This window comes from Talpa europaea (genome assembly GCF_964194135.1).
Source record: "Talpa europaea genome assembly, chromosome: 9".
In the NCBI taxonomy this organism is placed as follows: domain Eukaryota; kingdom Metazoa; phylum Chordata; class Mammalia; order Eulipotyphla; family Talpidae; genus Talpa; species Talpa europaea.
In genome coordinates, this window is record NC_140076.1 from 85,905,661 (window position 1) to 85,932,915 (window position 27,255).

At 41.1% G+C, this 27,255-nt stretch overlaps 1 protein-coding gene across 1 annotated transcript in view; it reads right to left on the bottom strand.

The window, feature by feature from the left end:
- Window positions 1–27,255, bottom strand: part of ATP10B (ATPase phospholipid transporting 10B (putative)) — a gene marked incomplete at both ends in the record, with an annotated part of 112,559 nt that overhangs the window by 59,235 nt on the left and 26,069 nt on the right. The window contains 1 exon segment of the mRNA XM_084242422.1: window positions 402–487. Within this exon segment, the coding sequence (XP_084098548.1) occupies window positions 402–487 (86 nt within the window).

The window sequence follows — 27,255 nt, forward strand, 5'->3', positions numbered from 1 at the left end:
GTCACACAGCTTTTAAGTGGTTTCAAAACCAGGTCTGCCAAACTCCAAAGTCCCTGTTCTTATCTACAATGCAATACAGGCTCTTTTAGAAAAGCGATCTTAATTAAATCATACTTGCCTCCCCTGAATAAGAGTGTGGTCTTGATTTTGATTTTATTTCACCAGAGTTCTAAAAAAAACCCATCAGTGAATTTTAACCCTGAAAGTTAAGGGCCACAGCTTAAAAAAAAAAAAAAAAGGAATGGGAAAAGTTTTCTAAGTTACTTAGGTTTCTCTAGCCCTTCTTGGTGATAAAAAGAAAGAAAATTCTTCAGGGTCTGGCTGTCCTTTTCAAGAAAAACTATTTTTTTTTTCTTGTAGAGACTGTATTTACCAGCAGCGCTAGGACATCAGATACTTACATATATCCCTTAAATTTGCTGAGGTGGTTGTTGGGTTTCTCACACACGATGGTGTTGCAGAAGTGTTCTGGGTGGAACTGCCCATTCTGTGAGAGAGAGAGAGAGAGAGAGAGAGAGAGAGAGAGGACACTGTGAGTTTAAGTCAGAGGGAGCTGTTCTAAGAGGATCATGGGAAACATTAATCACTGTTAGAACCATTGCAAATTTGGTAATCCCTGCTTTGTCATATTGTGATGGTTGTAATGCTGTACAAGGAAAAGCTAATTCCTCATTAAGGAGGAAAACATCCACGTAAAAGGAAAGCTGGATGCAGGTTGGAGGTGGGTCTGTCCCGATAGCATTTCTCTGGAAGACCTGGTTGGAGTCTCAGGACTAGTGCTGCACACTAGGCCTTACTTCCATGATGGAAGCCTCACCATGCCCAATATGGTTTGTCCAACATGGAAGCCGTGAATTGCACGTGGCTACTGACATGTGGTGGTACGACTATGACCTGCTTTAAAAGTTTTGTTCATTTTAATTGAACTTATGTAAATTTAGTTAAGCTACTTTTTAACTCAGATACAACTTTTAGTAAATTAAAGGAGCTACATGTGGCTAGTGGCTACCATATTGGGCAGCACAAAAATAGATGATCAAAAAGGAAGGGATTATAAGGTACACCATTTAGAGATAGATGGAATTAATGTTCTTGTGTATCTATTTCCAGTTTTAAATATATAGACACATATCCATGTAGTTCTGTATATCTAAACTTCTATACAAATGCCTTTCTAAACCGAGATTTTGTGTTCCTCTACCTTGAACATTTTTGCATGTTATAAATTCTTTTTTTTAAAGATATATTTATTTATACATACAGGAACTAGGGTACAGGCCAGAGGAGTGGGGGTGGTGAGTGGATTCACCAGAGACAGAGGGGGGAACAGAACATACGGATTGACTGAAATACATTACTGAGGGGAGCAGCGGGCAAGGCAGGAGAGGTCTGGTGCACCATGTGGGTAGCTTGCTGGCTGGGGATTGAACTTGTGCTGCAGAGGCTGTGGATAGCTTCATAGTGCTGCATCTTTAACCCCTTGTGCCACCAGGGAGGTCCATGTTACCAAATTCTTCCATCACTTTGTTAACACTAGGCTAGAAACCTGCTGCATGAATGCCACCAGATTTCATCAAATCATTTTACTAATGAACATTGACATTGTTTCCATATGTTTTACTCTTGTAAAAAATGCTGAGAAAATAGTCACTAATAAAACAAAATAAATAGCATTTACAGGATTCTTCTTTCTGCCAGGTGTTGTAATGAGAACTTTATGTGTATTATTTACTTTCAAGCTCACAATTATTTCATAAAATAGGAGCTTCTCAATTATCCCTCTCAAGAAGGGGGACAGCTGGGTGTCGGAGGGTTACTGGCTGCCATGGCTGGCCCAGAGACCCTCTACTCAAGTTGCACAGCCACAGCCCCAGGGAACATTCTCGTAGCCAAGTCTTTAGAATCATCCTTTTCCCACCCTTCCTTTTTTATTGGGTATTTTAGTTGTATGATAGGTTGTAGTCCAATGGTGGGGAGGGTGGAGATTTATCTTCCTAATTCTACCCTACTTTGATTTTTACCATGTTCAACCCTTGAGTTTCAGCTTCCTCACCTATAGAATGGGGTTCACACCCTCTCCCCTAAACATCTCATCAGTGCCCTGGAAGATGGAATCCAGGTGGAGAAGCTTTGAAAGGTGAATCATGCAAGATAAGCAGAAGGAAGGGGTGCTAAGGGTGGGGCTGCAATGACTTCCTGAGAATAACTTTTACTTGGGGAGTGAATTTATCATCAGTCACCTCAAGGTACAGCTGTTCAAAAGGGTAAATTGATTATAAGAAATGATAGCAAATCTACTGTCCATTGGATCTGTGGAGGCGCCAACATAAATAAACTCTCTACTCACTTGAAATAAATTACCCATCCAACAGTTTCTAAAAATACAGCTCTTTTCCCTCCAGGTATCGATTCTTTCAGGGACAAACACTTGCCGGTTTCTGAGATGATGACAAATCATACTGTAATTTGTCAGCTGCCTTCCTGGCCCTGATTAAGCTGTGCTTCACTCTGCTCTGTGCACTCGGCTGGCTGTAGGCTTCCTACTCCAAACTCATTTCAGATCTGAGCCCCAGTGGGTTGGGGAGCTAAAGATGCTGCTGCAGCTAGTTCCTGGTGCTTGCCTCCTCAGACCCAGCAGCAGGTCCCCAGTAATGGGGGTATTTTGCGTTTCTGTCCCTCAGTGCTGCTTCCTAGTGACCTTCCTCCTGAAGTGCATCCCCCATTCTCCTTTTCTCAGGGCACTGGCTTTGGGGGCACTGTCTGTAGTCCTCTCTGCATGGAGCGGTGGCTTCACCCTCTCTAGATACTTGCCCCCTGGGCACCTTGTGTTCTTTCTCACAATGGGCTACGGAGAGGGACCTGTCTCTCCCCAGACAGGCCCTCAGGCCCTGCTTGCATTGAAGGGTTTGCCGCCGCTCTCTCCAGAGCGGTAACTAGGAAAACCCAAGGACAAGAGGGTGGAGGGAATTGCCAAGCCTTTCAAATCTGTATTTTAATCTTGTTCAGGAGCTTTTGATTCCATTCTGATTCATGACTTTTCTAGCAGGTGGCTGAAGTCCTCCTAACTGACTTTTCCTTCTGACTCACTTCCTTTTATCTAAGGCACTGTCCTTGAGGAAGACATACTATCAGGTAAAACACCACAAGCCATCAGGGCTCAGGGAAAGATAAACCCTCCCAGAGAGGACAGCTTGTGTCTCTGTAGCTCTGCAAGCCAAATCCATCTCGCTCCCACCCTCACAGGTACAAGGCAGCTGTCAATCACTTTTCCCAGTGACCTGAGAGGTTTTGACGGATGTGCCAGTGGGGACTGCTGGGTTTTTGGGTTGGTAAGTAACAGCCAGGACTGCAATTCACATCACTGGAACCCAAATCCAGTTGTCATTGTCATCATTATCATCATCATCATCAATGTCATCAATGTATTTAGTCCCCATTCTCGTTATTATTGTTGTTGTCACAGCACTTACTGTGGGCCAAGAGCCAACTAGGTATTTTATATATGCTACGTCCTACTCAACTCTACAGGTAGTATGACCATACCCTTGTTTTGCAAATGCACTAAGCCTTAAGGAGAGTTGGTGATGCCCCCATGGCAGCCAGCCAGCCAAGCAGGAAGACGGGGGTGGGAGCAGCAATCTCAGGACCTCCAACGTGACTCAGCCCACCCTGGTAAGCCATGGTGTTGCTCTAGCGCACACACAAAAGCAGAATTTGCAAACTCCTCTTGGCCTTATTTCTGTTTTGATGTTCTTTGTCTACTACCTATGACTAAATTATCTCATATAATAAATTATAGGTGTGAAATCTGATAAAAAACCAAACAAACATCAGCATCTACCTATCATCTATCTATCTACCTCCCTCCCTCTCTCTTCCTCCTCTCCCCACCCTGTCTGTCTATCTATCCATCTCTATAATTAATGAGAAGCTCATCTCGCCTCATATCATTTAAAAAAAAAAAAACCAAAACACCAATAACCTGCCCTCACAGATTCACAGCACATTTTGGTGGTTGCCAGAGCCATTAAGAGAGAAATGGGTGAAATGGGGAAAGAGAATCTCAGGTACAAATTTCCAGTTACAAAATAAATGGATGTCGTGCACAGCTTGGCAGCCATAGCTCATAAATCTGTATCATGCATGTGAAAGCTACTAAGGGAGTAGGTCTTAAAGGTTCTCAGCATCACAAGAAAGCAAATGACAGCTTTGTGTGGTGATGGATGCTGACAAGAGTCATGGCAGGGGTCACAATATATACAAATATATATCACAATACATCAAATCATTATGTTGAATACCCAAGAGGACGATCATGCCGTATATTCACTGCAGCTCAGTAGAGAAATCTAAGTGAACCCCAGTGCCTAGAAATCACCATCATCATGATTGCTGTGCCTCACTTGGGTCAAAGAAAGAAGAATCAAAAACTCAGTCACTTAATATCATCAAGCTGATCTGTGATTTACCTCTATTTAAGGTTTCCTTTTGGCCTAGAAGGTGTGTTTTTATGTGTTCCATGAGAAGTTTTTGCTCACTCTTAGCATTTTTTCTGGAACCTGCATAGATATCTGGCTGGTTGGCATGTTGAGGCTTCTAGACCAGGGTACCTCAACCTTTCAACTCTGCACTTTGGGGCTGGATAATCCTGGGTGCTTAACAGCATCCCTGGCCTTTACCAACTTGATGCTGGAAGCATCTACCCTTCTCTCCCCAAATTGTGAAAACTAAAAATATTTACAGACACTGTTAAATTTCCCTGGGGGTGGGGTGGGGTTGGGGGTGGAGCAGAATTGAGGATTGTTCTGTTCTAGATGAAATTCCAGGCTATGGTGAGTTGAAGGTGTTCAGATAGGGAGCAGCACAGGATATGAAAGAATTAAAAAAAAAATTCTCTCCTATTGGACAAAGTTAGATCGTATGTTCCTAATGATTTGTAATAAGTAATATGTATATATCAATCTATACCATAGAAACTATTGCATAAGCATGGTGGGGATTTCCTTGGAGTATATGTGCTGTCCCTAAAGTTAAAGGTAATTGATAATGAAAAAATAAGTGATTTTATTTTCTAGTACATAGCAGAAAATATATGTGATATTTCTTGAGCTGATAAGTAGTACAGTGTTTGCATTATTTATTATAATGCAATGTGTTTGCATTGCTTAATTTCTCTTCCCAGTATATTTGCACTTAAAGTTGCAGTTAAAATTGCTTAAATCGAGTAATTCTTTTTTTTTAATTAATAAATTTTATTTTTATATTCCCCATACAATTGCAATCTCCCCATTCTGAACCCAATCCCTCCCCTCCCGCCCCCCACCCCCTAAAAAGCGTCTCTGGTTCATAGTTTTTTGTTGATTTTGATTTTCACTTTCTTATAGTTATTCATTTTCCTGGTCCCTTATTTAAGTTTTCTAGATTCCTGCTATGAGTGAGACCATCCGGTATTTTTCTTTTTCTTTTTGGCTTATTTCACTGAGCATGATCCCTTCCAGCGCCATCCCTGTTGCTGCAAATTGCATGTGTTTATCTTTTTTGAATGCTGAGTAATATTCCATGGTGTATATGTACCACATCTTCTTGATCCAGTCATCTATTTTTGGGCATTTGGGCTGTTTCCAAAGCTTAGCTATTGTAAACAGTGCTGCTATAAACATAGGGGTGCAGGTGTTCTTTGGAATTGATGTTTCTGTGTCCTTTGGGTAAATACCTTGGAGTGGAATTGCTGGAACCTGTGGAAGCTCTATGTTTAGTAGGACCAGAAATCTCCACACAGCTCTCCATAGTGGTTGGACCAGTTTGCACTCCCTCCAACAGTGCAGAAGAGTTCCTTTTTCTCCACAACCTCGCCAGCATTTGTTGTTGCTAGTTTTTTTAATATGTGCCATTCTCACTGGTGTGAGATGGTATCTCATGGTAGTTTTGATTTGCATTTCCCTGATTGCAAGTGATGTTGAACATTTTTTCATATGCCTGTTGGCCATTCGCATTTCCTCTTCAGAGAAGTTTCTTTTTAGCTCTTCTGCCCATTTTTTGACTGGATTATTTTCTTTGTTGTTGTTGAGTCTCATCAGCTCTTTGCAGATTTTTGTGATCAGTCCTTTATCATTATTGTTGTGTGCAAAAATGTTCTCCCAGTTGGTGGGGTTTCTCTTTGTTTTTGTTATTGTCTCTTTTGCTGTGCAAAAGCTCTTTAATTTGATGTAGTCCCAGCTGTTGATCTTTGCCTTCACTATCACTGCTTTGGGTGATGTGTCTGTAAAGATGTCTTTGATGTGCAAATCACGTAGTGTTTCGCCTGTATTTCCTTCTATGTATTTTATGGTTTCAGGTCTTATGTCTAGTTCTTTAATCCATTTTGAGTTGGTTTTTGTGTATGGTGTGAGGTAGTGGTCAAGCTTCATTCTTTTGCATGTAGCGACCCAGTTTTCCCAGCACCATTTATTGAACAAACTTTCTTTGCTCCAATGCATAGTCTTTGCTCCTTTGTCAAAGATTAGTTGACCATAAATCTGTGGGTTTATTTCTGGATTTTCTATTTGATTCCATTGGTCTGTGTGTCTGTTCTTGTTCCAATACCATGCAGTTTTGATGATTATGGCTTTGTAGTAGAGTTTGAAGTCTGGGAGTGTGATGCCTCCATTCTCTTCTTTTTTTTTTTTAGATAATAAATTTTATTGTTATATTCCCCATACAATTGCAGCGCCCCCATTCTGACCCCAATCCCTCCCCTCCCACCCCTGCCCCCTAAAAGTGTCTCTGGTTCATAGTTTTTTGTTGATTTTGATTTTCACTTTCTTATAGTTATTCATTTTCCTGGTCCCTTATTTAAGTTTTCTAGATTCCTGCTATGAGTGAGACCATCCGGTATTTTTCTTTTTCTTTTTGGCTTATTTCGCTGAGCATGATCCCTTCCAGCTCCATCCATGTTGCTGCAAATTGCATGTGTTTACCTTTTTTGAATGCTGAGTAATATTCCATGGTATATATGTACCACATCTTCTTGATCCAGTCATCGATTTTTGGGCATTTGGGTTGTTTCCAAAGCTTAGCTATTGTAAACAGTGCTGCTATAAACATAGGGGTGCAGGTGTTCTTTGGAATTGATGTTTCTGTGTCCTTTGGGTAAATACCTAGGAGTGGAATTGCTGGATCATATGGAAGCTCTATGTTTAGTAGGTCCAGAAATCTCCACACAGCTTTCCACAGTGGTTGGACCAGTTTGCACTCCCACCAACAGTGCAGAAGAGTTCCTTTTTCTCCACACCCTTGCCAACATTTGTTGTTGCTAGTTTTTTTAATATGTGCCATTCTCACTGGTGTAAGATGGTATCTCATGGTAGTTTTGATTTGCATTTCCCTGATGACAAGTGATGTTGAACATTTTTTCATATGCCTGTTGGCCATTTGCATTTCCTCTTCAGAGAAGTTTCTTTTTAGCTCTTCTGCCCATTTTTTGACTGGATTATTTTCTTTGTTGTTGTTGAGTCTCATCAGCTCTTTGCAGATTTTTGTGATCAGCCCTTTATCATTAGTGTTGGGTGCAAAAATGTTCTCCCAGTTGGTGGGGTTTCTCTTTGTTTTTGTTATTGTCTCTTTTGCTGTGCAGAAGCTCTTTAATTTGATGTAGTCCCAGCTGTTTATCTTCGCCTTCACTATCACTGCTTTGGGTGATGTGTCTGTAAAGATGTCTTTGATGTGCAAATCACGTAGTGTTTCGCCTATATTTCCTTCTATGTATTTTATGGTTTCAGGTCTTATGTCTAATTCTTTAATCCATTTTGAGTTGATTTTTGTGTATGGTGTGAGGTAGTGGTCAAGCTTCATTCTTTTGCATGTAGCGACCCAGTTTTCCCAACACCATTTATTGAACAAACTTTCTTTGCTCCAATGCATAGTCTTTGCTCCTTTGTCAAAGATTAGTTGACCATAAATCTGTGGGTTTATCTCTGGATTTTCTATTCGATTCCATTGGTCTGTATGTCTGTTCTTGTTCCAATACCATGCAGTTTTGATGATTATGGCTTTGTAGTATAGTTTGAAGTCTGGGAGTGTGATGCCTCCATTCCCTTCTTTTTTTTTCAGGAGAGCTTTGGCTATTCGGGGTTTTTTGTGATTCCATATGAATTTCATCAATAATTGTTCTATTTCTTTGAAGAATGACATTGAAATTTTGATTGGAATAGCATTGAATCTGTATATTGCTTTTGGAAGGATGGCCATTTTAATAATGTTTATTCTTCCAATCCATGAGCAGGGGATATCTCTCCATTTCTTTGTGTCTTCTTCTATTTCTTTTAACAGTGTTTTATAGTTTTCTTTGTATAGGTCCTTTACCTCTTTTGTTAGATTTATTCCCAAATATTTGATTTTTTTTGTTTCAATAACGAAAGGGATGGTTTTTTTGATTTCTTCTTCTTCATATTTATTGTTTGTGTATAGGAAGGCTACTGACTTTTGCGTGTTGATTTTGTATCCTGCCACTTTACTGAACTGATTGATGAGTTGAATTAGCTTTTCTGTGGAGTTTTTGGGGTTCTCTATGTATAATATCATATCGTCTGCAAATAGTGATAGTTTGACTTCTTCTTTTCCTATTTGGATTCCTTGGATGTCTTTCTCTTGTCTTATTGCCCTGGCTAGGACTTCCAGTATTATATTGAAAAGCAGTGGTGAGAGTGGACATCCTTGTCTTGTTCCAGATCTTAATGGAATTGCTTTCAGCTTTTCACCATTGAGAATGATACTGGCTGTTGGCTTGTCATAGATGGCCTTTATGATGTTAAGGTATGTTCCTTGTATCCCAAGAATTTCAAGGGCTTTTATCATGAATGGGTGTTGCACTTTGTCGAAAGCTTTCTCAGCATCTATTGATATTATCATATGGTTTTTATATTTCTTTTTGTTGATGTGTTGGATAACGTTGATTGATTTTCGGATGTTAAACCATCCTTGTGCCCCTGGAATGAATCCTACTTGGTCGTGGTGAATTATCTTATGGATACATTGTTGGATTCTGATAGCTAAAATTTTATTGAGGATTTTTGCATCAGTGTTCATCAGGGAGATTGGCCTGTAGTTTTCCTTTTTTGTGTTGTCCTTGTTCGGTTTTGGTATTAGTGTAATGTTGGCTTCATAGAACGTGTTTGGTATTGTCCCTTCCTTCTCAATTTTTTGGAAGAGTTTGTGAAGGATAGGCACTAATTCGTCTCTGAATGTTTGGTAGAATTCATTTGTAAATCCATCAGGTCCTGGGCTTTTGTTTTTGGGGAGGTTTTTGATTACCATTTCAATTTCGCTAATTGTAATTGGTCTGTTTAGGTGTTCTATTTCTTCTTTATCTAGCTTTGGGTGATTGTAGAGTTGTAGGAATTTGTCCATCTCTAGATTGTTAAACTTGTTTCCATATAACTGTTCATATCAGTTACTGATTATTCTTTTGATTTCTGCTGTGTCCGTTGTGATTTCTCCTCTTTCATTGATGATCCTGTTTATTTGTGCTTTCTCCCTTTTTTCCTTTGTGAGCCTGGCTAGGGGTTTGTCTATTTTATTGATTTTTTCAAAGAACCAGCTCTTGGTTTCATTGATCTTTTGGATTGTTTTTTTAGTTTCAATTTCATTTATTTCTGCTTTGGTTTTTATTATTTCTTTTCTTCTACTGGTTTTGGGTTTTTTTTGTTGTTCTTTTTCTAGATCTTTGAGCTTCGAGATTAGGTTGTTTCTTTGAGTTCTTTCTTGTTTCTTGATGTGAGCTTCTATTGCTATATATTTTCCTCTTATTACTGCTTTTGCTGCATCCCATACATTTAGGATATTGGTGTCCTCCTTGTCGTTCAATTCAAAAAATTTTTTAATTTCTTCTTTCATCTCATTAGTCCAGTGGTCTTCCAGTAGTGTGGTTTTTAATCTCCATGAGGTAGGAAAGTTCCTTGCCTTCTTTTTATGGTTTATTTCTAGTTTGATGCCTTCATGGTCAGAAAAGATGGTTGGTATGATTTCTATCTTGGTGTATCTGTTGATGTTTGTCTTGTGCCCCAGTATGTGATCGATCCTGGAGAATGATCCGTGTGCGCTTGAGAAAAATGTGTACTCCGTTTTTTTGGGGTTTAGTGTTCTATAGATGTCTGTTAAGCCCAATTGCTCTAGGTCCTTATTTAGAGCTTTGGTTTCTTTACTTATTTTTTGTCTTGTTGATCTATCCATTGTTGATAGTGGTGTGTTGAAGTCTCCCACTACGTATGTGTTTTCTCTGATGTCTGTTTTCAGAGAGGACAACAGTTGTCTGATATATTTTGGTGCTCCTTCGTTTGGTGAGTATATGTTAATGAGTGTTATTTCTTCTTGAAGTATTGTCCCCTTGATCATAATGTAGTGACCATTGGGGTCTCTTTTTATCTTTTTGAGTTTGAAATCTGTTTTATCTGATATAAGTATAGCTGTTCCTGCTTTCTTTTTTGGTCCATTTGCTTGAAGGATTGTTTTCCATCCTTTAACTTTGAGCCTATTTTTATCTTTTGTAGCTAAATGTGTTTCCTGGAGACAGCGAAAGGTTGGGTTTTGTTTCTTAATCCAGGCTGCAACTCTGTGTCTTTTTATTGAAGAATTTAGTCCATTTACATTTAGAGTTAATATTGATATGTTAACATCTGTATTTGCCATTGTGTTTGTCTTTCCTTTGATTTTATTTATTCTTTTAATAACTTTTTTTTTTTTTTGGCCTTCTTTCATTGTTATTCGTCCCTCTGAGGTTCTGGCTTTAGGACTCCTTGTAGTATTTTTTGGAGTGGGGGTTTAGTTGCAATGAAATTCCGGAGTTTCTGTTTGTCTGGGAAAGTCCATATTCTTTCTTCAAAGAGGAAGGAGAGCTTTGCGGGATAGAGTATTCTTGGTTGGCATCTGTTTTCTTGGAGTCTGTTGACTATGTCCCTCCACTCTCTCCTTGCCCGTAGTGTTTCTTCGGAGAAGTCTGATGTCAGCCTGATTGGCTTTCCTTTGAATGTTATCTGTTTCTTCCCTCTTGCCAGCTTCATTATTTTTTCCTTGTCCTGGATTCTTGGGAGCTTTACTATTATGTGTCTTGCTGTATTTTTCCTTTCGTCGTGGAAGTTTGGTGTTCTTCTTGCTTCTTGTATATCAATTTTCAGCTCCTCCTTCACATTTGGGAAGTTCTCTTCAATTATCTCTTTGAATATTTTCTCTGTTCCTACTTCTCTCTCCTCTCCTTCTGGTATTCCTATAACTCTTATATTTCCTTTCCTCATGGAGTCAGATAGTTCCCGAAGTCTTTCTTCATTCTTTTTCCTTCGTACTTCTCTTTCCTTTTCTGTTTTGGTTCTTTTTATTTCTGTGTCTTCAAGAGTACTTATTCGTTCTTCCATTTCATCAATTCTGCTTTCATTGCTTTTCCCAGAATTCTTTAGTTCTTCCATTAATTCTTTGATCTCCTGCATTTCTTTTACTTCCCTCTTTAGGGACTCAATTTCATTCTTCTGATCGTTGATTATTTTTCCCTTATCATTGTTTTCCTTTATGACTTCTGTCAGTTTTTTAATCACGGCAATTTTAAATTCTCTTTCTGGAAGGCTCAGAAGTTCTTCCAAGTTACTGTCGTTGCCATCTGGGGGCTGGTTTTCTTTTTGTGGTGTGCTTTTTCTCTGGAGAGTTGCTAGGTTGCGTGTGGTTCTTCTCCTCCCTACAGTCTGTTTTCTAATTTGCCGTATGCGTTGGGACACTGTGTAGTTGGGACTGGCCGGCATCTTGGGTGGGCTTCTCTGCTCCCCCCTGGTTCCTCCAGGAGTCATCTGTCAGTTTCAAGCAGTCTTTATTGGAGAAAGGTCCCTGTTCTAAAATGCCGATGTGGGGACACACTCCCCTGTGCGCCTGGTCTGCCCCGGCGGTGGGTTCCTGCTCCCCCTCTGGGCTTGGACTGCAGGCCAGAGGGGTTCTGGCATGGGCGAACTTCCCCCGCTCACCTCTGGCTTCTGAGGAAGCCTTCTGCAGGTAGTCTTTACTGAAGAAATGTCCCTGTTCTAAAATGGTGATGTGGGACACACTCCCTGCACGTACGGTGTCAGGCACACTCTTCTGCGTGCCTGGTCTGCCCCGGCTGTGGGTGCTCGCTCCCCCTGTGGGCTCAGACTACTGGTCGGAAGGGGCCCGGCGTGGGCAACCTCCCCAGCTGGCCACTATCTCCTTCAGGAGCCTCTGCTGGCTTCAAGTCGCTAGGTGGCGCCAGAGATCTCTCCTAGAGCCCTTGGGGAGCTGATTTTCCACCCCGTGGGACAGGGAGCAGAGCGGGTATGGTAGGGTACACCTCAACGGCTTTGGGGTGCTGTGTCTGCCTTGTGCCCCACCGTCGTGGGGAACCCACGCCCCTAATTTCGTGCCCCGGGTCTCAGTTCCAAAGCCCTCAGTTCCAGGACGCGGGCTGTAGCCCAGATCAGTGGCACGGGAATGGCGCCTTTTGAATCCTGCTCCCCTGCCTGGGCGCCTGGTTCCTGCTCACTCCGGGAGGGCCTCCGTGCAAGCCTAGGTCGTCTCCCCGCAAGCCTAGGTCGCAGGCGCGGGGACCTGGGCAGCTGTGATCCGATCCGCGCAATCCGCGCTGCTTTCCCCGCGCAATCCCGCTCCGCGTCTGTTTTTCCAGCGCGCCGCTTCCGTGCAGGCTTACCGGGCGGCCGGGGCTGTGTGCTGGTGCTGGTCTCCTCCTGGGCGGGGCTCTCTTCAATGGCGCCCGGAGCTCACCTCCACGGCGGATCCTGCGGGGGTTCTCCACAGCTCCCATTCACAGGGTGTGGTGGCTGCAATAGTTCCTTTCCACTCACAGTTCCACTTGCTGCGTCCTTTGTTCTTGTTGGCAGTTTTAGTTTGTTTTTTTCCTCCTCTCTGCCAGTCGGAGAGTGCCGCCTCTGTGGGCGGGGAGGGGAGCAGGGTTCTGCGCTTCCCTCCCTTCTGGTCCTCTTTTATGGCAACTTTCTTCTTCGGGCAGTTTGCTGGCGTCGTCCGTCCGTCCGTCCGTTTATCTTCCGTGTCCCGGTTCTCACTGGGACCTGCCGCTTTTCCTCCCTATTAACTTTTTTTAATGGGAGATCTTACTCGCAGCATCTCCTCGCCGCCATGTTGCTCCGCCCCCTCTCTTCTTTTTTTTTCAAGAGAGCTTTGGCTATTCAGGGTTTTTTGTGATTCCATATGAATTTCATCAATAATTGTTCTATTTCTTTGAAGAATGACATTGAAATTTTGATTGGAATAGCATTGAATCTGTATATTGCTTTTGGTAGGATGGCCATTTTTATAATGTTTATTCTCCCAATCCATGAGCAGGGGATGTTTTTCCATTTCTTTGTGTCCTCTTCTATTTCTTTTAACAGTGTTTTATAGTTTTCTTTGTATAGGTCCTTTACCTCTTTTGTTAGATTTATTCCCAAATATTTGATTTTTTTTGTTTCAATAATAAAAGGGATGGTTTTTTTGATTTCTTCTTCTTCATATTTATTGTTTGTGTATAGGAAGGCTACTGACTTTTGCGTGTTGATTTTGTATCCTGCCACTTTACTGAACTGATTGATGAGTTGAATTAGTTATTCTGTGGAGCTTTTGGGGTTCTCTATGTATATTATCCTATCATCTGCAAATAGTGATAGCTTGACTTCTTCTTTTCCTATTTGGATTCCATGGATGTCTTTCTCTTGTCTTATTGCCCTGGCTAGGACTTCCAGTATTGAAAAGCAGTGGTGAGAGTGGACATCCTTGTCTTGTTCCAGATCTTAATGGAATTGCTTTCAACTTTTCACCATTGAGAATGATACTGGCTGTTGGCTTCTCATAGATGGCCTTTATGATGTTGAGGTATGTTCCTTGTATCCCAAGAATTTCAAGGGCTTTTATCATGAATGGGTGTTGCACTTTGTCGAAAGCTTCTCAGCATCTATTGATATTATCATATGGTTTTTATATTTCTTTTTGTTGATGTGTTGGATAACGTTGATTAATTTTCGGATGTTAAACCATCCTTGTGTCTCTGGAATGAATCCTACTTGGTTGTGGTGAATTTTCTTATGGATACATTTTTGGATTCTGATAGCTAAAATTTTATTGAGGATTTTTGCATCAGTGTTCATTAGGGAGATTGGCCTGTAGTTTTCCTTTTTTGTGTTGTCCTTGTTCGGTTTTGGTATTAGTGTAATGTTGGCTTCATAGAACGTGTTTGGTATTGTCCCTTCCTTCTCAATTTTTTGGAAGAGTTTGTGAAGGACAGGCACTAATTCGTCTCTGAATGTTTGGTAGAATTCATTTGTAAATCCATCAGGTCCTGGGCTTTTGTTTTTGGGGAGGTTTTTGATTACCATTTCAATTTCACTGCTTGTAATTGGTCTGTTTAGGTGTTCTATTTCTTCTTTATCTAGCTTTGGGTGATTGTAGAGTTGTAGGAATTTGTCCATCTCCTCTAGATTGTTGAACTTGTTTCCATATAACTGTTCATAGCAGTTACTGATTATTTTGATTTCTGCTGTGTCCGTTGTGATTTCTCCTCTTTCATTTCTGATCCTGTTTATTTGTGCTTTCTCCCTGTTTTCCTTTGTGAGCCTGGCTAGGAGTTTGTCTATTTTATTGATTTTTTCAAAGAACCAGCTCTTCGTTTCATTGATCTTTTGGATTGTTCTTTTAGTTTCAATTTCATTTATTTCTGCTTTGGTTTTTTATTATTTCTTTTCTTCTACTGCTTTTGGGTTTTTTTTTGTTGTTCTTTTTCTAGATCTTTGAGCTTCGAAATTAGGTTGTTTCTTTGAGTTCTTTCTTGTTTCTTGATGTGAGCTTCTATTGCTATATATTTTCCTCTTATTACTGCTTTTGCTGCATCCCATACATTTAGGATATTGGTGTCCTCCTTGTCATTCAATTCAAAGAATTTTTTAATTTCTTCTTTGATCTCCTCATTAGTCCAGTGGTCTTCCAGTAGTGTGGTTTTTAATCTCCATGAGGTAGGAAGGTTCCTTGCCCTCTTTTTATGGTTATTTCTAGTTTGATGCCTTCATGGTCAGAAAAGATGATTGGTATGATTTCAATCTTGGTGTATCTGTTTATATTTGTCTTGTGCCCCAGTATGTGATCGATCCTGGAGAATGATCCGTGTGTGCTTGAGAAAAATGTGTACTCCGTTTTTTTTCGGGTTTAGTGTTCTATATATGTCTGTTAAGCCCAAATGCTCTAGGTCCTTATTTAGGGCTTTAGTTTCTTTACTTATTTTTTGTCTTGTTGATCTATCCATTGTTGATAGTGGTGTGTTGAGGTCTCCCACTACGTATGTGTTTTCTCTGATGTCTGTTTTCTGAGAGGACAACAGTTGTCTGATATATTTTGGTGCTCCTTCATTTGGTGAGTATATGTTAATGAGTGTTATTTCTTCTTGAAGTATTGTCCCCTTGATCATAATGTAGTGACCATTGGGGTCTCTTTTTATTTTTTTGAGTTTGAAGTCTGTTTTATCTGATATAAGTATAGCTGTTCCTGCTTTCTTTTTTGGTCCATTTGCTTGTAGGATTGTTTTCCATCCTTTAACTTTGAGCCTATTTTTATCTTTTGTAGCTAAATGTGTTTCCTGGAGACAGCAAAAGGTTGGGTTTTGTTTCTTAATCCAGGCTGCAACTCTGTGTCTTTTTATTGAAGAGTTTAGTCCATTTACATTTAGAGTTAATATTGATATGTTAACATCTGTATTTGCCATTGTGTTTGTCTTTCCTTTGATTTTATTTATTTATTCTTTTAATAACTTTTTTTTTTTTTTGGCCTTCTTTCATTGTTATTCGTCTCTCTGAGGTTCTGGCTTTAGGACTCCTTGTAGTATTTTTTGGAGTGGGGGTTTAGTTGTAATGAAATTCCAGAGTTTCTGTTTGTCTGGGAAGGTCCTTATTCTTTCTTCATAGAGGAAGGAGAGCTTTGCGGGATAGAGTATTCTTGGTTGGCATCTGTTTTCTTGGAGTCTGTTGACTATGTCCCTCCACTCTCTCCTTGCCCGTAGCGTTTCTTCAGAGGAGTCTGTTGTCAGCCTGATTGGTTTTCCTTTGAATGTTATCTGTTTCTTCCCTCTTGTCAGCTTCATTATTTTTTCCTTGCCCTGGATTCTTGGGAGCTTTACTATTATGTGTCTTTCTGTATTTTTCCTTTCGTCGTGGAAGTTTGGTGTTCTTCTTGCTTCTTGTATATCAATTTTCAGCTCCTTCTTCACATTTGGGAAGTTCTCTTCAATTATCTCCTGGAATATTTTCTCTGTTCCTACATCTCTCTCCTCTCCTTCTGGAATTCCTATAACTCTTATATTTCCTCTCCTCATGGAGTCAGATATTTCCCAAAGTCTTTCTTCATTCTTTTTCCTTTGTACTTCTCTTTCCTTTTCTGTTTTGGTTCTTTTTATTTCTGTGTCTTCTAGAGTACTTACTCGTTCTTCCATTTCATCTATTCTGCTTTCATTGCTTTTCCCAGAGTTCTTTAGTTCTTCCATTAATTCTTTGATCTCCTGCGTTTCTTTTACTTCCCTCTTTAGGGACTCAATTTCATTCTTCTGACCATTGTTTTCCCTCTTTAGGGACTCAATTTCTTTCTTCTGATCATTGTTTTCCTTTATGAGTTCTGTCATTTTTTTAATCATGGCAATTTTAAATTCTCTTTCTGGAAGGCTCAGAAGTTCTTCCAAGTTACTGTCGTTGCATTCTGGGGGGTGGTTTTCTTTTTGTGGTGTGTTTTTTTCCTGAGGAGTTGTTAGGTTGCGTGTGGTTCTTCTACTCCCTACTGTCTGTTTTCTAATTTGTCGTATGCATTGGGACACTGTGTTGCTGGGACTGGCCGGCATCTTGGGTGAGCTTCTCTGCTCCCCTCTAGCTCCTCCAGGAGCCATCTGTCAGTTTCAACCAGTCTTTAGTGAAGAAAGGTCCCTGTTCTAAAATGCCGATGTGGGGACACACACCCCTGTGCACTTGGTCTGCCTTGGCGGTGGGTTCCCGCTCCCCCTCTGGGTTTGGACTGCAGGACAGAAGTGGCCTGGCGTGGGCAAGCTTCCCCGCTCACCTCTGGCTCCTGTGGGAGCCTTCTGCAGGCAGTCTTTCCTGAAGAAATATCCCTGTTCTAAAATGGCGATGCGGGACGCACTCCCTGCGCGTCCAGTCTCAGGCACACTCTTCTGTGCGCCCGGTCTGCCCTGGCTGTGGGTGTCCGCTCCCCCTGTGGGCTCAGACTGCTGGTCTGAAGGGGCCTGGGGTGGGCTCACTTCCCAGCTGGCCAGGGGTTCCTTAGGACCCTTCTGCAGGTTTCAAGAAAGGTCCCTGGGTGTTAGTGACTTTTTTTCTGGTCGCTAGGTGGCGCCAGAGATCTCTCCTAGTCCGTGGGGGGCTGTTTTTCTTCACCCCGTGGGACAGGGAACAGAGCGGGAATGGTAGGGTAAACCTCAACGGCTTTGGGGTGCTGTGTCTGCCTTGTGCCCCACCGATGTGGAGGACCCACGCTCAGAATTTCGTGTCCCGGGTCTCAGTTCCAAAGCCCTCAGGTCCAGGACGCGGGCTGTAGCCCAGTTCAGTGGCTGCAGCAATTGCGCCTTTTGCACCCGCTCCCGTGTCTGGGCGCTTGGTTTCTGATTACTCAGTGAGGGACTTTCACCTCAGTGAGGGCCCGCGTGCGTCTCCCCGCAAGCCTAGGTCGCAGGTGCGGGGACCTGGGCAGCCGCGATCCCGATCCGCGTTTGCTTTTCAAGCGCGCCAAGTGCGCCGCTTTTCCGTGCAAGCTTAAAGGCCGGCCGCTCACTGCCGCGGCGAATCCTGCAGGGTTCTCCACAGCTCCCGTTCACGGGGTGTGGTGGCTGCAATAGTTCCTTTCCACTCACAGTCCCGCTTGCTGCATAATTTGTTCTTGTTGGTCGTTTTAGTTTGTTGTTTTCCTCCTCTCTGCCGGTCGGAGAGTGCCGCCTCTGTGGGCGGGGGAGGGGAGCAGAGTTCTGAGCTTTCCTCCCTTCTAGTCCTCTTTTATGGCAACTTTCTTCTTCGGGCAGTTTGCTGGAGTCGTCCGTTTTTCTTCCCTGTCCCAGTTCTCACTGGGACCTGCCGCTTTTCCTCCCTATTAACTTTTTTTAATGGGAGATCTTACTCGCAGCGTCTCCTCGCCGCCATGTTGCTCCACCCTTTCCCAGAAGAAATAGAGTAATTCTTTTGAGGATATACACACGCACACATATGTACACATGGGTATACATACATATATACGTGTATGTGTGGATTTAAGAGATTTTATTTGCTACCTCCTCTAGGAAGCTCACCTAAATCCCCACCTATCCTTTTACCCCAATGAAGTGCTGCTCCTTTTCTGTGTTTCCATAGCACACTGCTTTTGCCTCCATTTCACACATGTGAAATGTGTGATTCAAGGTTCCCCTGGTAGACTCAACTTCCTTTAGGGCACCTCCCATAACACCTGTGTTAACAGGCACACCATAAAAATTTGATGAGGTAAGGTTAGTGCTGGAGAGAGGGTTACTGGGAATATATATATTGAATAGTGATGGCTGTGGAGATCCAAAGGGGGCATCTCTGCAAACACTGTCTCATGCAGTTAGGAAAAGCTCCAGGTATAAATCTCAATTTTGATTAATGGGAATAGGACTGCTTCTTTCAAGGAAATTCTTTATCTCAACTTAAAAAAAATATATATTCTTTGGTCCCAAACCAATCCATCCATCCATCCATCCATGCATCCATGCATTCAAATGTACACTCATATGAGCCATGGGAGAAGTAAGAGAACAGGAGGGAGATGGAAGAGGTTATTGAAACAAGCCAATTATTGCAGCCATAAAACAACTCAAAGTTCCCAGTCTAGGTGTGTCATGATGGTATCTATGAAAACTAAGGAAAGCTGGCCTAAGTGCTAGTTTTTAATCACTTTCCAGGGTTAAGGTACTCCTCAGGGACCTGTGACCCAGAATTCGCAGGCTGCATTCTTAAAAGCCATGAGAAGACCAAGGTGAGGTACACAACTGACATGCATTCCAGTAGCTAGACAGGCATGGCTTCTGTACTAACCCCAGCTTTTACATTTTTTTTTTACAAGAACTGGGGTACTGGTGGGGGGGCAGTGAGAGGATTCACCAGAGATAGAGTGGGGAGCAGAACAGGCAGATCGACTGAAATACACTGCTGAGGGGAGCAGCGGGCGAGCCAGGAGAGGTCTGCTGCACCATATGGGTTGCTCTCTGGCCGGGGATCAAACTCATGCTGCAGTGGCTGCCAATAGCTTCACAGGTTTATCTTAACCCCTTGCGCCACCAGGGAGGCCCCTCCCATCTTTTACTTTACAAGCCTTATTTTCTCATTATTTTTCACCCATGAATTTCCAGTTGATCAATAAATAACTACAGAAATGAACAAATGAACTTTGGAAATTGCTTCTAGCGGGCAGTTTTCTGGCTACCCACCCTCCATTCTACCCTCATTGACATCCATTTAACTTCTTTTTGTGACCCTTCCTCTCCTTTCTAGTTCATTGATGGGAACTGAAGTCACGATATCCTGCCCATTATACTCTGCCAGTATGAGACACTCCCTTGAGTGGAATGACTCAAGGAAGTAAAACCAACTGCACCTATCATTACTAATGAAGCTATTAACTCTTTCCTACAGCACAAAGCCTTCCTTTTCTTGTTTTGGAGCCTGGGTTTTCAGATACCCTTTGGTTCAAGGAGCTATATTGCCTGCTGCTCCACTTTCACCCAATGCCCAGCCACATTACTGCAATAATTTTGTTTTTGCAAACTTAGCCATAATTATTTCTGTTGCTTGCAAAAAAAGAATCCTAATCAACACAGTGGCCTACTGAATCCCATGGGCATAAGTGGCCTTTAAAAAATAATGATTTTTTAATTTTGTATTTATTTTTCTTTTATTTAAGGTAATCTTCACTGACCCATGATCCAGAATCAGTAAGCTTTATCCTCTAGGGCTATTTGGCAGGCCAAAGTGAAGCGAACAGGGTGGCATATATATTGCAGTAGCTATAACATGCTGTTTCTCTTGGACTAGTCTCAACTTTTACTTTCCTAGGTTTATTTTCCATTATACTTTATAAGTTAATTTCCAGTTGATCAATAAATAACTTTACAGAAATGAATGAAGGAGCTTTTGAAATTGCTTGTGGTAGATAGTTGATTTCTATTCTACTCCTTCCTTTGAACTGAGACAATTCTTAATATCAATACCACTTGCATGGAGCTTTTAATATGAAGGAAAGGCCTCTGTTATATACAGACCAGACTTTCCCAAGATGTGTCACTTGGAATGCAGATTATTTTGAGCAGAAGTCAATTGTGCTGCAGGCTCACAAGAATCTTTATCATTTCTTTAACTACCTAGAAGAATGACAGTTGGAGGGCTTACTCAGCACTAGGCTTTTTACCAGAAAAAAGCCTTTCTATTGGAGAAACCTACCAATATGGCCAGGCAAATATTGAATTACAGAGTATCTGATCTTTGTAATATGAACTACCCACCCTCTCCTTGTCATGTGAGTCCCCTCCTCTGACCTTGAAGCCCCAGACTCCTATCCCATTCCTTAGCTCATATATACCCAGTGAGGACATATGCCCTCATTTTTCCCCATTTAGCTTTATAAACAGGATCTATGTGAGTTCTCCATACATATATAATTAAGTTTGTTTTCTCTCCTAATAATCTGTCTGATGTTAATCTGCTTGCTTGATCAGCCAGAGAAGAACCCAGAAGGGAAGAATGATTTCTCCCTTCTCCAACAAATGTCTTAGACTTTTGAATGTCAATGCCCTCCCAGCAGCTTCCATAAACCTACTGGCATGGTGAATAAACAGTATGATTTTTTTCACAAAATCCCTATATGCAAGAAAATGATGTCTGTAAACAGAGTAAAAATAAGTCTCACATACAATGGTTTTCCAAATTCTGTAGGAATTTTTAAGATTACAAATCCATTTTAAAAGGTTACCAAATAATGGCAGCTTCTTGCTTTAATTTTATTTCTTTAATTAATGGATGCAGAGAAGAGGATCTGGGTGGGCTAGTTATTAAAATTTTTGTTAGTCACAAGCATTTTTATATTAAAAAAGAGGCCCAGAGTTCTAAGTTCTTAGTGTACTGGAAGGATGTCTGAGATTATTTTAATGCCCCCTACATGGCCATTAGGAAATACTTACAGAAGATTATGTTAATTAAAGAAAGAGAAATAAGTTAAATTTCCTCCTCAAATACAGAATACATTTATTTATTGGGTTTTTACTTTGAGTCATGGCTTTTGCAAAAAAGATTTGAGCCAGGAACCAGGATTGTCAAGTTTTGGGGAGCTCTCAGATCCTATTTTTATCTGATGTTTAGACAAGATGACTAGAAGAAACACCTGCATAGCCACTGGCTGAGGTTGACAAAGCAGTAGCACCAGCCCATTTGTGTAGTGCTCACATAGACTGTTTAAGGTCCAGGTCCACTACAGGACACACAATGTGACAACCTGGACAGCTACACTGCAACCTTAGGATAATACTGTCTAATAGATCAACTATATGATCCAGCAATCCCACTCCTAGGTTATCTACCTGAAGAATTAAAAAACACTAATATGAAGGGATACATGCACTTCCATATCCATTGTAACATTATTTATAATAGCCAAGTTATAGAAACAACCCAGTGCCCAAGGACAAATGAATAGATTAAAAAATGTGCTTTTTATACACACACACACATACATACATACATACATACATACATACATACAATGAAATACTATGCACCTATAGAAAAGATTAAATCTTGCCATTTGTGATAACATGGTTCAGAACTAGAGGGGATTATATGAAGTGAACAGAAGGTGGAACAGAAGGAATAGAAATACTGGATGATTTCACTTATATGTAGAATATAGAGAAACAAACAAATAAACAGGCAAACACAAGCCCAAAACAAAACCTGGAAATCTGACTACAGAATTGAGGCTATCAGATGAAGAATGTGAGGGTAGGAAGAAAAGTGTTCATGGGGCCCACTGGACTATGGTATAGGACTATAGATGTGTTGGTGGCCGATATGGTGTGGTACATGCATATGAAGCGGTATGAATCTATACCTCTGGAAATATTCATGGTGTTGTAAACCAATATTACCTCAATAAAAAATACAGTTAAAAGAAGAAAATAATATCTAAAATTTTATTGTATTTTTTAAAGCTTACTAGTTTGGATAAAAGGAGAATCAAATGTTCTTTATGCCAGAGCTGCTGATCCAGGTGACTGCGGTTTCCTTCCTGGCAAAACATAAACCAACCCTCTGATCTGAGAATCCTACTGAAAATAAATAAGCATTACCAGCCCTTGATAATTGCCTGGTCAGAGCTCTTTCAAGACAACCCACAGCAGAGGTACTGGCAGCTACCCACTCTCTACTGCGGAGAGGAGATGGTTTGCCAACACAATCACCCAGGGGCCCTGTGTGCCCACATGATTCCCACAAGAACCCACACATTTTTACAACTGGAGGCCTGTTTTTTCACATGGACAAATAATTCTTATTCTTGTTTGAGGCTAAGACTAAATTTAATCTTGAAACCTTGCTGTGACAGTTCCCAACATTCAAGGCACTGCTTTCCTCTGCCCCGAGTCTCCTGCACTTTATTTACACATGTTTATTGTTACATGATGACCAAGAAGAATCTTCATAACTTATCATTAAGGGAGAAAAGCAAGCTAAAATTTTTGGAAAGTGTGATTCCAATTTTCCATCAGACATTAAGACAAACTACACAGGCTGAGAGAAATTATTATAAAGATACCTGCCATTGTGTGAGTAATAAGAGGTCCAATGATCAAGTTTAAATGGTTATTTCCTTTTATTTTCCCTCTACCATCCCCTATATCACCTTGCCTCGCTGCTCCCCTGTCCTCTTAACCTCTGAACCCTCATAGTGTTTATTAATGTCCACAAGTTTTTTGTAAGTGTTTTACATTATCGAATTGTCTGCTATGTTTAAGCCCAGTATTTGTTTTTATTATTCTGACTGGCACTACTATACATCAGGTACAAATTGGAAATGCTAACTAATGCTGGAACAAGGGTGATTTCTTCTGTCATTCCCAAAAGGAATCAATCATCTGTTTATGGACTGTTGGTCTACAACTGTCTGTGTGACTCTCTGTTAGAGTATACAGTCACCAACTACATATGTCTTGTTTGTAGCTTACCCCCTGTACCCCCAGCCATGGAGGGTACCCAATCCCTTTTCTGGGGCCAGTGAGTAGATGCAGGTTTCCTGTGCCTAGTGAAAATCTAGGAGAATGTGGAACTGATCAGCCTTTCCTGTTCCTATTTTTCTTGCTTTGGAAACAGAGACATAAGAAAGTAACGTGTGTTCCAATATTTGTATCTTATGTTTCTGGCAAAAAAAGTCACAAAAAAGAGAGATGGGGATTGTATTGATGGATTCCACATTTCTTGTTTCGTAAGACACTAAGACAAAATTAACCTTGCTTTCTTCCATAAGTTCCATTTTTAACTATATTGTTGTATAGACCCCAAATGAAAGTGGGATCTGTGCTCAATACTGAAGCAGTGGTCAAGAGCTAGGAAGCCTAAAGATCATTCTTTACAGAAATTTGGAATCGCCTATTAGGGACAAGTTTCATTACAAACTCCAACAGGAAAGAGGCTTGTTCTCCGGAATACCAAGTTGAGAGAACAGATAAGCAGCCGCCTCTTCCTTCTTTTGAGGTCTATTGTGAATGCAATGGTGATAACTACTCCCTGCCCCACCTCACTGTGTGGGAAAAGCACACCACTACCTAAACACATGAAAAATTGGTGTGACATTTCACTGTAGAGAATATGAACTACAGTGGTTGTTCTTAAATGAGCACATGACTTAAGATAGCAACCACTGGCACAATGCAAACTAGTTACAAGGGAGAGTCAACTAAGAATCTTTATCTTGAGCAACAGAGAGATAAACATGACTAATACATTAGTCAGTGATGCGCTAGGCCAGTGCTTTCTAACTTCAATGTGCACATGAATCATCTGGGGATCTTGTTTAACAGCAGATTCTAGTTTAGCCCCCAGCAGGATGGGGCTGGATTCTGCACTTCTAATCAGCTTTCAAGCAATGCTTAAGAGGTGCATCCCTGCACCCTTCTTGGTGTGCCAAGTTTGTGGTTGGCACTTGGAAACAATCTGATACATAATTCAGTAGAACTTAGACTTCAGTGATTTGGATAAAAGATAATAAACCAGAAGTATATTTAATCTGAACTACTAGTGGGCAGAATTCATTTCTGATTTGTTGACTTGATAACCGCTTCATAGACCAACATGAATGGCATAGATTCATCAGGTGTTAAATCCCTAGCATTCTTCTTGGAAACACTTTGAAAGAATTTCAGGTACCAAAATGGCATCAAAGAAAAAAAAATATAATTTAATTGTCTTACAAGGTCTCTTGCCTATTCAACAGACCTTAGCATAATTTGAATTTGGGATTCCTTCCTTTTCCTCATTTTCCCAGCAATGGAATGTGGGACAAATATTTCAAGAACAATGGTTTTGTGAATGCAGAAATGGTGCATCATGATAAAAATTCCAGTTTTTTCAAAAAACAAATGGACTTGGTACAAGTTGAATTCTGACAAAAGGATTTTCAAACCACTTCTTTGGTGACCTTGAGAATGATGAGTCGCATCACAAGAGGAAGCCTCATTCAAAAAGCTCTTTCCTGTTTATGATTTCCTTTGAACCCAAATAGATAGGAAAGGTGAGAAGGAATCAGCTTAAGCCATGAGGTTTGTTCACTTCTCTGTCATCCTCATCTGCTGTGATCATGTATGTCCCACAATCCAGGTTAATATTTCCCCCAAATTTCCATAGGAATGCTAGAAGTTATTATGCTGAAAAAATGACCTTGATTATATAGGTTTGGGAAGTTCAGGGTTAAAGGAAATTTATTAGGCCAGTGGACTTGGGGTCTTCTCAGAGAGCTCACAAGGCTAACGCTCATGAAAGCAAGGGGCATCCACCAGGCACAGGCTTCTCCATCCTGATTGACTATGGACCTTGCTTTTCCAGAACCATCTCTTGAGATAAGGGTTTGTAGTTTCCACCTGGAGAGATGTGGATTGGGGGAGCTAGAGCAAAGCGTGTCTTATTGAGTTTGAATGAACAGAATATAGTCACTGATCATCCACAAGGTGGTGAAGATGAGTACGTACAGGATGGGAAGCTTCTAGAAATTTCTGTGCTTAGTAAAAACCTTTTTTGACAAGGTGAAGGTCTCATGGCCGAAAGGGATTTAGAGGGAAGACAAGCTAACCAAAGTCATTAAATCTTGCTAGTCTAAGATATTAAACTTATAAAAAAACCCTATTTGTAGGGATTCAAAATCCTGAGACAACTGGTGAACTTGGCCTTCTATGTACCTCATAGTTTTCATTTAAAAATTGGGGATAGCAATGTCCACCAGACAGGGAGGTGGTGAGGACACAGAGAGACAATGGAAGCAAATGCACTGTCAATAAGAAGCACAAAGCTGACAGCTTCATTCTCAGTACTGCGGTAAGTGGGTTTCAGAAGCACTTGAGGTGGCACCGGCACCAGCCCCTGTGGTTCAAGGAGGTGGTGATAGGTCCAATTCAAGATGATGTGGGGGGCAATTCAAAATCTGCCTTCCTGGACCCCTACTCTGCTGTGAGTCATAATCTACTTGTGGTGGAGGGGAAGTAGGCATCAAGAGTTTTAAAAGTTGCTGCCTATAGTGATTATGGCACATCCTCAATCCCTGGAGTGACTTAGGGGTGAATCTCTAAATTGTGGTCCCTCTCCTCCATAAGCCCTGGGATATGTTCCCTGGAATAAAAGATTTTTGTGGCTAAATGTATAGAAATGATATATATGAATTCCTGCCTCCCACCTTCTTTGGGGTTATGAGTTCAGGCAGTCAGCAATGTTTGCAAACAAGTAACCTATTGTTTTCTCACCCTATTAAGTCCTTGAAATTTTTATTTTTCTTGCAACTCTCATCAATATCTCTCTTTACACATTTGAAGAATATTACAGTCTAGAGCTAGCCAGAGAACACATTATCCATCTTCAGAATTCTTTTTTTGCACTGATGACATAAACAAGAAGCAAAGTAGCTAAGAGCAGCCAAAATCTCCCCTTTCCAGGAATCTGGTTATGCTGACCTTGGTTTTTCCTGTCTCTTGCTGCTTTTATGCGGGAAGGAAACTGAGATGACAAATGCGTGCTTTTAATTAACCATCTCTGAGTAAACTCAAGGCCACAAAGGGCCAAGGGAGCAGCTACTGAAATCTTGAAGAGCTGACATTGGACAAACTTGGCTTTGAATCAGGCTCCAACACTTTCTGACTTAAGGACCTTGAGCAAATTACTGACTATCTCTGTGCCTCAGTTTCCTTATTTGCCTAATAGGAAGAGGAGTAGCAGCTCCCTCATTGGGTTTTTGTCAGGATAAATGAAATGATCATGCAAAGCCCTTGGAGACAGCCTAATAAAGCACAATGTTGTTCTTATTATTGCTGCTGCTTCTACATGATACAGAAATAGAAGAACACACTTGAGCAACGGAAGAGGGAGAACCAAGATTGAAATGAAACAGAATAGAGAATTGTGGAAAACTTTCAGCTCAAATAAATGTTTGCTTCACAAATGAATTTATCTGTTTTTTTTTTTCCCAGTAAATCATCATGCCACACACCCAGTGAGAATTCAGGGTCAGAGTTTGAGAGATGTTTTAAATTGGCTGCTCTATAGCTCTGGCATGTGAATGACCTGCTCATCTGGCTCTTCATTCTAGTCAAATCCCAAACTATTTGACTAATTAAGAAACAAGAAACAGCTTGGGAGCTGCTGCCAAACACGAAAGGGAAAAGAAGCTTGGTTAAAATTCAGCCACTTTGAAATAAGTGTCCCGGAGTGTAAAAGGGCTCTGGATTATGATGAGGGTGCTGGGGTGGGAGGCAGAGGGGTGATGTGTAAGCAAATTCAATTTTCAGTGCTCCCAGAACCTTTCAGGAAAGAATGAGACCAAGTAGAATAGAAGGTGGCAGAGTGCCTTGCATGTGGGGAGGTGGAGGTCGTAGTTTTACACATGCACTCACATCTCCATGCACACGTGTGTGAGCACATGCCTAGTCCTTACTATGCCTTATGGTTAAGTTTACAAGCCTCTGCTCCAGTGTGCAGGCCACAG